The sequence below is a fragment of the Larus michahellis genome, chromosome 18 (assembly GCF_964199755.1).
Source record: "Larus michahellis chromosome 18, bLarMic1.1, whole genome shotgun sequence".
Classification (NCBI taxonomy): Eukaryota; Metazoa; Chordata; class Aves; order Charadriiformes; family Laridae; genus Larus; species Larus michahellis.
In genome coordinates, this window is record NC_133913.1 from 4,583,394 (window position 1) to 4,595,673 (window position 12,280).

Here is a 12,280-nt window from a genome sequence, read left to right on the forward strand (position 1 = left end):
GCACCTGAAGTGCTGAAGGGTCCAAATGCAGCAAAGCACAAAGGTTCTTTCAGGGTCTGCTCTCATGATAACAGCACTTGGGGTTATAAATTCAAAAACAGGGCTCGTTTTGTCCCAGATAATCTTTGGGTTTGTCCTTAAGGTAACTTCACGGGTGGCTGAGAGTCGCTAGGCATTGCCCTGCAGGCTGCGACAGGCTCTGTCTGTGCTTTGACCCTCTGCTCCCACCTCATCCAAGCTGGGAAATTCGCCTCCTGGATGCTGCCGTGGCCCCTGGGGCCCTCACCTGCCATAGCGCTGGGTGCCGTACAGAGACAGAAACTGGTTTTTAATTCTGGATCTGAACAAAAGCAGGCAAAAATACTGCTCTGCACCGAGACAATATGGAGGGGAGTTACTCCAGACCCTGCTCAGCACCTTTTTTCTCTGGGCTGAACCTTGCTCGCTCCCACCTCCTGCAGCATGCACTAAGGGTGCCCTCATGTATGGAGGCATCGTTACAGGATTTTGCAGTATCTCTTGGGTAGGAAACCTTTCCCAGTTTGCCTCCCCCCCTTGAAGCCTCCTCCTCCCAACCCTCCCGGCTGAATGCACATCTGGGAGCATCTTCCCCAAACTCATCCATCACAGCTGCCTTTCAGCGGCAAAGAAAACATCTGGAGATCCCGCTGGCCAAAAGTCTTCTGAGTCTTCGGTGGGCTGAGCCTTGGGGGCTACCGGAGCTGCTCGCCACAGCCCCCCCCCGGGTCCTGCCGAGGCACGGCCGCTTACGGACTCACCCCCCAGGCAGGAGCTGGGGGTCCGTGACGGCAGCCCCCTCTCCCTGCCCTCCCTGGGGCTCTCGCCCCGATGCGGGGATGAGGATCGATGCGTGACTCACGGCTTCAGCGCTTCACCCTGCCGAGAGTCCTGGAGCGAAGGGAAGCTCTGAGGCAGAGCCAGGAGAGTGGAGAGATGCTGCAGCCCCTCTCCTCCCGCTGCCTCTCCCTGCCGAGTCCTGCCCTCTCCAATTTTTCGCTCGGAGCTGCTGTGACAGAGCAGAGGCTTCATGCGATTGCTTTCTCCCCTGCTCGGTCTGTGTGTGTGTGTGTGTATGTGTGTGCGCGCGCATGGAGCTGAGCAGCAATTTTTCCCCCTTTTCTTTATTTTTTTTTTCAGCCTTGCCCTCCCCCTTTTCCTCCCGTACTTCCCCTGCTGAATTAGCTGCCCACCTTTCCCCAGGAGAAGCCCTTGGAAATATCACCGGCAGCACAGGGTGGGTTTTTTATGGGGGTTATTTCTTGAAACCCTGCCCAAAATGGAGGGGTGGGGCGGAGGAGAGATGCCCGAATCCAGCCGCTCGCATCCCCGGAGCACAGGGAGCGTCAGCCGGTCGGTCTGGAAGCCCCGCTGCTCTGCAAGACATCAGCTCGGGGAAGCGGCATCCTTGGGCTTTACGCACTAGTTAACAGGCTGCGAGCTGCCTCCACTTGTTTTAAGCTCGCTCGCTCGCTTAATCTCGTCTCCCTTCGGCGCGTGTGTGAGTGCATGTGTGTGTGTGTAGGGGGAGGACTTTCTTTCCATTGGCTCCGCTTGCGCTGCCCACCCACATCTCTTCCACATCACCTTGGTGTCTCCCTAAATAAAACCAGCCCTTCTTATCGCACCGAGGAAATCAAGAGAGAGAGTTTGAATGGATTTTATATAAATATTTACCCCTACGAAGCTACTGCTGAGCTTGTGGGATAAACTCGCAGCAGCTGGCCTGAGACTCTCCTTCTCTCTCCCACCCCTAAAAGGGTTTAATTACTTTCCAGAGGGGAGGGGAGGGATCCGGATCTCAGTTCCGGCTACGGACCGACCCAAAAAGCAGTGCCAGGATTTAACTAACTATCCCCGATGGATCTGAAGGACAGCACCAGCGAGGGCAGCATGGGCAGCCTGCAGCCTTCAAGCATCCAGATTTTTGCCAACACCTCCACGCTCCATGGGATCCGTCACGTCTTCGTCTATGGGCCAGTCACCATCCGTCGCCTGCTCTGGACCTTGGCCTTTGTGGGCTCGCTGGGTCTCCTGCTGGTTGAGAGCTCCGACCGGGTGGCTTTCTACTTCTCCTACCAGCACGTGACCAAAGTGGATGAGGTCGTGGCAAACAGCCTGGTCTTCCCCGCTGTCACCATCTGTAACCTCAACGAGTTTCGCTTTTCCCGGCTCACCACCAACGACCTGTACCATGCTGGGGAGCTCCTGGCTCTGCTTGACGTCAACCTACAGATCCCCAACCCTCACCTGGCTGACCCGGCTGTCTTAGCCATCCTCCAAGAAAAGGCCAACTTTAAGCAGTATAAACCAAAAGTTTTCAACATGCAGGAGTTCCTGGCGCGGGTTGGCCACGACCTGAAGGATATGATGCTGTACTGCAAATTCAAAGGCCAAGAGTGCAACCATGAGGACTTCAAAACTGTGAGTATGAGCGGACACTCTGCTTTTCTCTTCTCTGGGTGTGCGGACGGTGGTGGCGTTGCAGGACCAGGACAGCACTGGAGGTCACTGGCCAACCTGTGTGGGCACGGTGCGATGAGTGACTGGTGCCTGCCGGGCTCTGGCGCGGCGGAGGAGGAGGAGGAGGAGGAGGAGGAGGCAGCCTGTTGAGTTGAAGTTTGTTTGCTGGAGGGGGGATTACGCCCCGCAAGGGGCTTGCAGCAGGTCCAGCCTCCCTCCTGCAGAAGGCCCATGGTTCCCTGCTTGGTGTCAGACCAGGGCGTCAGATGGGTCCTGGCAAGCATCAGAAGGGGCTTGGGAGTCTCTTGCTGTGGCCAGTGAATGTTAGCCAGCTGAAGAAAGTAGAAAGGGCTGGGAAGAGGCCGGCAAGAAAGGCAAGCGTTCGGGGATGGTCTGAGTGATGTCCATTAGCCAGTTGCATTTCCCTGGGTGTTTGCAGCCTTGCTGAAGTCTTGGAAGGGGGAATATTTCTGCTTGTTCCTGGTGGTCATGGCTTATAAATCCTAGTTTGCTGCGCAGTGTGGGCAGCAGCTGGGTCCCTTTCCTGGTGCTGTGTTAGAGAGAAGGGGGAGTGGGGGGAAAAGAGAAGCGGAAAAGAAATCAGGCTCTGCTCTGAGCCCAGCCTGCTCTTAGGCTGGGGGGGAGGTGGAGCGAGCCGGGGAGCCCGAGGATCCTGAAGGAAGCAGCCGCTGCTCAGTTTACAGCTTCTGGATGACACCCTGAAGGCTGCGCTGGCTGGCCTGGGTAGTTTGGCTGACAAAAAGTATCAGCTTAAAATAAAAATAAAGGGTAGGTTGCCTGGAAGAAGTGATGCCCCCAGTGTGCTGCTGGGGCAGGGGAGGGGGCTGGGCTGGGGGCTGTGGAGGGGTCTGCTCCCCCCAGGCTGGCGGTCTGAGCCCTGTCCTGGCAGAGATGCGCGAGCACGGGCTGGGGACCGGGCTAAGTTGTACTTTGCTCTCAAGCCACGCTGGTCGGTCCCTTCGCACCGATTCAGCCAGCTGGGGGGTTTCGGTGATCCCGGAGTCAGTTAACGCTACAGCTTGCAGCCGGTTGTTTCTCTTTCTCGCTGCTTGTTCTGCTGGCTACTCGCTGTCCTGCAGATAGGCAGGTGCCATAACAGGTTTTGCGGTGGTCTGGTTTGTCAGCAGGCTTTTTGTCGGTTTTCAGGAGAAGGGAGTATTTTCTGCCTCTGCTGCTTTTGGATCTCTCAGCAAACGAGTCCAACTGACTCATGCTACAAAGTCATTGCCATCACCTGGACTGTGCTCTCTTTAAATGTCTGAGCAGGGACACAGAATTTTATGCCTCCTTTGTTGCCTGTGCGTAGCCCTGATGCCTTGCCCGTTTCAAACTGGATATCCAGGCAAACTGCTCCTTTGCTTCTGCTCCTTGGGCCACGCGAGTCGTAGGAAGGTATCAAGCAAGTCACCAGGAGAAGAGCTTGCTAAGTAAAAGCCATGTGTGACTACGTCTGGAGAATGGGAAAGAAAGAGAAAAACAAATGTGAAAGTCGAGGGGACAGAAGAGTCGGGGAGTGAGGACAGACGCCAGCAGGAGGGACAGCCCTCCCCTGACCGCAGCGAGGGTGTGGGGAGAGGGAGGTATTCTGCCCGTGGGCTTCCCAATAACGCAGTGAACACCAGCCAAAAGCAAAAGCCTCAAAAGCCAGCGAGAAAACGGCACATTCAAAACATCCGCAGGACTTAAAAGAGCAGGTCATGTTGTCAGATAAGATGTGAGCTTTTGGCAGCCTCCCTGGGACACGGTGGGATGTCATCTCCCTGGCCATTGAGCTTTTCGAGGCAGCCGCTTCAGAAACAATGATTATTTTTTTTTTCCATGGGGGATACAGTAGTTTCCAGAAAGACTAAACATTCCCTGTCTGCCGAATAAATCCTTGCTCCGCTAAAACAGGTTAGGGCCAGCTGGAAACAGAGAGGCTATTACGGACTGTCAGTGCTTGTCCTTGTCAAAGTGCTGTGGAGATTCATAAACAGGGCAATGAAATACTTCAGTCCGTTCCTCAAAGCAGCTCCTAGAGCATCCAGAAGACAACATCTTCCCAGCATTGCCTGCTCTGCCTTTCCAACTGAGGCAGGTGTTCCCGTCTCACTGACTCCAGGTAATCCCTCAGGTTATGGCAATCCAGGGAGCAGGACTCAAAAGCGACACAGCAGCCCCGTTCCCCTTCCAGGCTTCACCTCTCAGAGATAAGAGGCAGCAAAAAGTGTCTGCTGGAAAGCTGAGTAGGTCTTTCCGCAGGGAGCATGCTCTAAAGGTCTTTGAACTGCCTCCAGGCTGAATCAGAACCTCACGTCCCGGATGAATTTTGCATTTCATCACCAAGGACCTGTTGCAGCTGCACATGGGCTCTGTGGCAGCCCATCCATTCCGCTGCAACACCAGGTGAAAGAAGAGCAGAAGCATCATCTCTGAAGCCTGATTTCTTTCCCGGCGGGAAACAGAGGGCGTAAATCCCAGAGCCGTTTCGTCATACGTCAGCATGGTGAAGGACTCCGGCTCCTTTTCTGTACTCCCCAAATTCACGCATCTGGGAGCAGAAGAGGCAGGAGTTTTGCAGGAGGAGGCTGCATCGAAGCAGTTACCTCTGCGGTCGGGTGCTGCTGAAGAAGTTAGTGCAGTATTGCCAGCTGGTCAGCCGGCCCTTTTTAATGCGAAGGGGGGTGTGTGGTGTGTGCCGTGCGTCGCCTGAACAAAGCACACCCTGCTTTTGCTGCAAGGGAAAGCAGACGCTGGAATGGCAGCGTCCTGGCACTTGGTAAAACGTGACTTTGCCCTCCTTCCTCCTCCACTTCCCTGTTTCAATTCCCTGCCGCGGCTTTATTAACAGGATTTGAGCTGTGCTTTCCTTACACTCTCTGTTCCTTCTCCCCAGGATGGTGTCTAATGCCTCTCAGACACCAGTTCCCCGCATTATGGGCTGCTCAGAGGAGCGAGTCCCCTAAGCTTGTCTGCAGGGATACATCCAAAGGGAACAGCAAGGTCTTAGCTGATTCCCGAGCTGGCATTGCAATGCACCGAGCAGCAGATAAGATAATGCAGACCTCTGCTGTAGGCAAAGCAATGAAGAATAGAAAATTGGCAGAACACGCTTTAGCAAAGCCATTCCCTTGGAGTTATTTGGAGGAGGGGAAGCCTGATAACAGCAGCAGCTGAGGAAATCCCCTCCTTTTTTTTTGTGCGTGGCTCCTCCCGGGAGGTCTCGATTGAAAATGACCTCGCAGATGGCATTTTTCTGGAGGAGCTGTGCTCATGCTGCTCGACGTGGCATTAAGGTCTTCCCATCCTACCGCTGCTGAGCGTGGCAAAGCTCCGTCTCAGCAGCCCTAGACACACCGCTGTGATTTTCCAGGTATCTCTGTGGGTGTGCTGGAGAAAAGCCTCTTTCCTGGGCCCCTTGGGGTGGCTCCTGGTCCTTTGCTGCTCCAGCATGGGATGAACTGAGCAGCGGCAGGGGAGCCTTGCAGATGTGCGTGGCACAGCAAATGCACGGTGCAAGAGGGAAGAAAAGTCTGTGGAAACCGTTTCAGCCCGTGGGGCAAAGGCAGAACGACTGGTGGGATGACCTGGGTGTAGGCACAGAGGATATGTGCAGCAGGGGCTGTCTCAGTCCCACCTCGCTGAGAAAGTCAGCCCTGGCAGCCAAGCCCTGCCAGACACATCAGACGGTGGCGGCGGGTGTGCGTTCTGGTGTGTGAGAGTGGTTTTCAGGCAGGTCATTTGCTAAATGGAATGTGTAGCGTGTGCTTCCTCGCACATCCAGTTCCTTTCAGAGGTAACACAATAACTTAGCCTGTGCCTGCTATGCCTTCGTTGCTGGACGTCTATTTATTTTCAGTGGCCGTGACAATCGAAGGATATAACTCGTTTATTTTCAATATGCATTCCTACTGAAAGACAGCATCGGCATAATGGAGAGTATCTCATGTGAATATTTCTATTTTGAGACACAAGTTTCTGTCAATCTATCTGTCTCTTTCCATGCATATTTTTTCTCCCATTCTTTCTAGTGCGCCCATGAGGCCAGTATTTAGTAAACAGCTTTTGCTTTATAGACTGGTTAGTCCATTCTCATCTCCTATTATACAACTTCCATCTTCCTCAATAAAAAACAAAATAAAAATTAGGATGATGGCTGCTTGGTTCAGAAAAACATTGCTTCTTTCTATTTAACAATTTTTCTGGAAAAATCATGACTTTTCCCAAAGTATGCCCCAGATTCTGAGATGCCAGAATGAGATCTGCAGTTCTGTGATACTTTTTACATAAGTAGATAGTTCTTGCACTAAGAGACCAAATCTTTGTGCAGCCTTCCCAGTCTGCACCCAATAGGTTGAGTTTTCACGTGCTGTTGAGTTTCAGTGCCATGGGCACGGGCACAGAAGGGAGTGCTGGGTTACCGTGTCGCTCTTGGTGGTGTCTCGGTTGGGTATCTACAATGAGGTGGATTGTTCCTGGTCATGTATCTGGCTGACATGCAAACCATGCCCTTGGAAAATGCAGACCAATGTTTGGCTGGACTAAGTTTCTCTGTCCCTTAAGCATTTAACTGTAAAATGAGTGTGGTAGTGCTTCCCCGTGGAGCTGATTGGGCTTGTATTTCCTTGATTTATTACAAAATGGTAGGGTAACGCTTTAAAATGCAGCAGAACGTTTCATGGGAGGGTGCCAGTTGGGATGAACGTCAGTTCATGAAAAAAGCTTCCTGGGTCTTGAATTGTTCCTGGAGTTAAAATCTAATGAAGAGAAGGCTGTAGAACCTCAGTGGGGTCTTTTCATGGGAAACCCAATTTGAAGTCCTTTAATACTGAAAGTATTCACGCCAGTTGGACTTAAGGGTCTTTTCCAACCTAAGTGATTCTATGGTTCTATGGATGAAACAACTCCCATAGCACAGAAAATTCAAAAGTGTAGGTAGGTCATTTACTTGGGATGTGGGTGATCCACGTTTGAGACTTTGGTCTGACTCAAGACCTGAGCAGCACGGTGATAAACTCCTCCTTAATTTTCTTGTAAAAGGTCTGTCTTTTGTTCTGATTGGAGCTCTTTCTTGACCAGGCACACTCCCCTCCCTCACTAGGAGTTTGAGGTGGGAAATAATCTAAATGTTCTGAGATATCTCAGAATTCTGAAATATCTCAGAAATGGGCACAGACAAAGTATCAGAGACAGCTGGAGATCAGTGGGTTTTGAGTGCAAAGGAAGATGAGGCACCGGGGGGGCCCTGGAGGAGGAAAGACAAAGCACGTCTGTGCGTAAGAGCCAGCTGGGGGCTCAGCCTTCCCTTGCCTGTGGCCTCAGCTTATGCCGTGCACCTGGCTGCTTCGTTTGAGGGAGATCAAGAACTCTTGTCTTCTAAGTGATTCCCATTCATCACGATTATTCACCAGGAGGCCAAGTGAGAGCTCGTCTGTCCCCCTGATCCGTACCACACCTGATGAGGGATTTGCACTCAAAAGAGCATCTGGAGCTGAAGCAAAATGCAAATGCTGCCCTTGAGATGAGGAAGAAATGCTGAACAAGAAGGATGTCATTAGAGTTGCAAAGACAGAGGAGATGTTTGAGGGCTGCAAGGCTTTATCAAAATTTTCCTGGGAATTGCAGGGTGCTTTCCTTTGCATTGAAAGTACCTCTGAATCCGGCTTCTTGCACTTCATCTATGCCTGCAAAATGGGGGGGAAATAGCCTTTCTCCCAGAGATACACTGTGAATTAAAGGTCTGGAAAGTTGTGGAGATGCAAGGTTGTTAAAAAAAAAGAGAACAAGGATGATAAGTGTCTTTCAGTCACCATGTCCTGGTGTTTCCTTAGCCCGTGGTTCTCTGTGACCAACACATTTCATCTCACAGGTCTTGGACAGAGGTCTCTTGGGTACAGGCTGCTGTCTGCAGTAGATGAAGGGTGAAACCACGGGAAGCATTCATATGTACTTGTGCGCTTTCTACATGAACCAGACTTAAATCTAGTCATGCCCAAAACTGGAAGTGAAAGGCAGGAAAGACCAGGATCATATTAAAATAACCAGCAGGGTTTCCATCTGGAGAGGTAAATTGGAAGAACATAGGTTGTCATGACCTTCTTCCATACACCTCATGCAAGTGCCCCTTGGAGATCTCCTAACAAATAATAAATAACCTCCCAGATGCTCCCTCTTGCAGAATCTTTGTGCTTATCTGTCCAAGTGCAGTGATGCTGTGTGAAAAAACATGATGTGACAGCTGTAAACCACTCTGTGGATTTACTCTAAACACTCTTTGCAAGGTCCTGACCAGTGTGGTTCAGTGTCCGTGATCCCCATGGAAGGCAACGGGCACAAATCGAAACCAGCAGTCATAAAGTGAAAAGGGAGAAGTTGATTAAAAGAGGAAACAGGTGTGACTTCAGCCTTGGCCTGGGTGGCCCCTTGAGGTCCTTTCCAACCCTAATTATTTTATGATTCTACAATAAAAAGCAGGTACGTACCTGCTGGGTCTTATCCCCTTTTGCTGTTTTTCAGGCGTCTCATTTTTTCATGCTCAATTCACTCTCAAGTCTTCAATGCGAGGGTGAAAAATGAGACCCAGCTTTGGAAGATGGTTACCTTCCTTTCTGTGAGCATTGCGTACAATTTCGAGTTCACATTACTGACCTGAGGAAAAAAATTGGCCTAAAACACACAGTTGTTGACAACTCTGTGCTGAGCATCCGAGGCATTCACAGCTCTGATTCCATAATGAACCTGTCACAGTTTCTCTGAGCGAGCCCCTGTCCTTTTCCACCTCCTGGAACTAGCCCTGTTTGTTTTAGAAGGAGACAGTGGAGATTCGCTGAAAAAAAAAACCTCAAATCCATCCTTCAGCTCCTCTTGACTGAGAAAATGTGCCTCGCAGCTCCTGAGGAGCACAGCCGCCTGCACAGCAGCAGGGACAGCGAGGTCATCTGAGGCATCTCCATCTCCTCTGGCAGAGCCCGGCGTCTGCGAGTCCTTCCTACGCCTTCACAAAAGAATTTGTTAAAGGAATTTATACCTGGAGTGCCAGCCAGACTCAGCTTGGCTGGTGCGGCAGAATTATGCATTAATTGGCTGTCGGGGGGGACGCATGGTCAGGGTGCGGGCAATAAAAGGCAATATATTGCTCAGATACCTGAGCAGGGCCTGGGCAGGGTGCTAGATGGATGTGTTGCTGCCCCAGCTATACTAACTCTATATAGTATTCCAAAGATATAGAAAGTATTTTGCTTCCTGGGTCGGCATGGGTCTGTTCAGCCTGGAGAAGAGCAGGCTGAGAGGGGATCTCATCAATGCTGAGCAATATCTAAAGGGCAGGTGGCAAGAGGATGGGGCCAGACTCTTCTCAGTGGTGCCCGGGGACAGGACAGGGGGTAACGGGCACAAACTGGGACACGGGAAGTTCCATCTCAACACGAGGAGGAACTTCTTTGCTGTGGGGGTGGCAGAGCCCTGGCACAGGCTGCCCAGAGAGGTGGGGGAGTCTCCGTCTCTGGAGACATTCCAACCCACCTGCATGCTTTCTCCTGTCCAACCTGCTCTGGGTGACCCTCCTTTGGCAGGGGGTTGTATGAGATGACCTCCAGAGGGCCCTTCCCACCCCGGTCAGTCTGTGATACTGGGCTGATGTGACCCTTTGTGCAGGTTTCCATAGGAAGACCTCTTTGGAAAAAGATCCATGAAAAGCCTTCTTGTCTACAAGATGAGCACAGCTATGAGAGAGCTGGGTTGGGGGGCGAACGCAGGTCTTCCAGAGGGAGGAAAACATGAACTGTGGCTATATTTGCAGGTTGCAAAATTCAGTGGCTATTTTGCCACCTGTGTCTGCTGAGATGTTAAGAAAAAAAAGCATTAAATATATTCCCTTTATTGAGGGATTGGCATAACCTGAATGGTCTTCTAAAATCTCGCTGGGATTTCCAGACCTGCAAATAGCTGCGAAGAAACCTCTTAGGGATCACGAGCTCAACAAGCTAAGATGGAAAATGAGCTAGATGAGGTGGACATGTCTGACTCCCATCTGCCACGGATTAATCTATGAAACCAGCATCAGAAAAGCAAAATTGCCCCTTGGAGGTAAAAGAGACTGTGAGTCATTTAAACAGATTGACACCAGTATGCTCAGGGCCCATCAAGAAACACTTTCCATCCAGCCATGAATATTTACAACTGAAGCACATTCCATTATTTGAAGAGAAGCTGAATTGTTTTGATCATTTGTTGTCGTTGCTGCTGTTGAAGAAAGGATTTAGCCTGTGTGTTAAGTCAGGGAGCGTGAAGTGAAGAAGTGAATGGTAATGGAAAATGCACATATATTTGCTCAGGGTGAGATAGATGAAAGCAGGTTTAATCTGCACTTGGTTAGATTTCCAGAGAGGAGCCTGTCTCAGCGGGACCTGGGCCATCAGGGCGTTTTCACGTGCCGTAGAAGTTGCTCAGTTGTCTGCTCCTGTCAGATGAGCCAGTTCTGCATTGTGATTTCCTCAGAGGCTGGAATTTGAAAAGAAAATCAGAAGTGAGAAAGCCTGAGCCAAATTCAATCTACTCACCGGGTGCTCCTTCAGAGCAGTTTGACACTGCACGAGAAGAAGATCCCAGGCTCTGCCCAAGTGGTGGGAGCTTCACGCAAAGCCGTCGGGCTTCCCTTTCAGTCAGTCTTGCTTCCCGTGTGAGTTTGTTAGGAAATGGAGTTTGTCCTGAGGGAAACAAATAGTTCTGAGACCGTCCTCCTTCCGTATCTGAAAAAAAAAACCCAACAGGTTGAAGGCCAAAAATTTTAGTGGGCTGAAGTTTTAGCTGCTTTAGAAATCTGAATCTTCCTGGTGCTGTTTCAACAATGTTGAAGGCTGATCTATAAATGAACGTAGTATAAAGATGGGGATGAAATTAAAATAATTAAAAATGTGTTTGCCTTTTTAAAGGTTTTGACATTATTGGAGGAAGAGAATCAAAACAATCCATTTAGATATTTTCTTGTTTCATGTTTCATTCTTGTTCCTTCAAAACTTTCCGAAATCCCACGCTCACGCGGTGGAGGACAGTCATGCAAGGACTTCACTTTCTGGGGCTGAATCCCATAACGGTGATTCACACTGTTTGTTCGCCTGAACGTTTGAGGGAAATTAATCTCGGGCCAGGAGAAGAGAACAAATAAACCCAAGCAAATGCTCTCTGGTGACTTAACTGCCTGTACCGTGAGCAGGATAACCTAAGGCCTCAGATCCCTGCGGCTGTGATGGGTGACTTATTTCCCCCACTTCAAGTAGAAAATGAGGAGCTGAAGCCCTAATACAGCAGAGAGGAGAGTATAACTGTCGTGTGGGATCGCTCAATGGCAGGCAAGAAAGCGTCACTGCAGTATGCCATAGGCAGGACAATAAGGCGCTAAATTAATTGCAGAGGAGAGTTAATGACCAGTGCAAGGGATTAATGCAAGCTTAACCCTTAATTAGCTAAACTTTCAACACCACACTCCACTGCTCCCTGGCACTAAAATGGATGGTATATATAGAGACATCCATTAGAGCCTCTGTATTTCTTCCACTGCCACCTGCTACGCTTTGGAAGAGCAGCATGTGTGATCCGTCTTCGCCTGCCATGCGTGAACGGCCGCGTCGGTAGCGCTGTTAACTCATCAGCAGTTTTCCAGTGATGGAGAAACCTGCGAGAGCTGCACAGGGACATCAGAGAGGCTTCAGCTTGACCTCAAATGTGCGATGGCATTATGTTTTGGGAGATCGGAGGGACTCTAAGCCACCCGGAAAGTGATGATTTATTTGAGGGGGGTGTC

The 12,280-nt window shown here is 50.6% G+C and overlaps 1 protein-coding gene across 2 annotated transcripts in view; it reads left to right on the forward strand.

Moving 5' to 3' along the window:
* Positions 1-1,391: 1,391 nt before the first annotated feature.
* LOC141732765 (acid-sensing ion channel 2) overlaps positions 1,392-12,280 on the forward strand; it is a 531,626-nt gene continuing 520,737 nt past the window's right edge. The window contains exon 1 of one of the 2 annotated variants that reach the window (XM_074562113.1): positions 1,392-2,442. In XM_074562113.1, coding sequence (XP_074418214.1) covers positions 1,879-2,442 — 564 coding nt within the window. In that variant the 5' untranslated portion in view covers positions 1,392-1,878. The remainder of the gene's footprint in view (positions 2,443-12,280) is intronic. The other variant, XR_012584162.1, reaches the window with a different exon arrangement.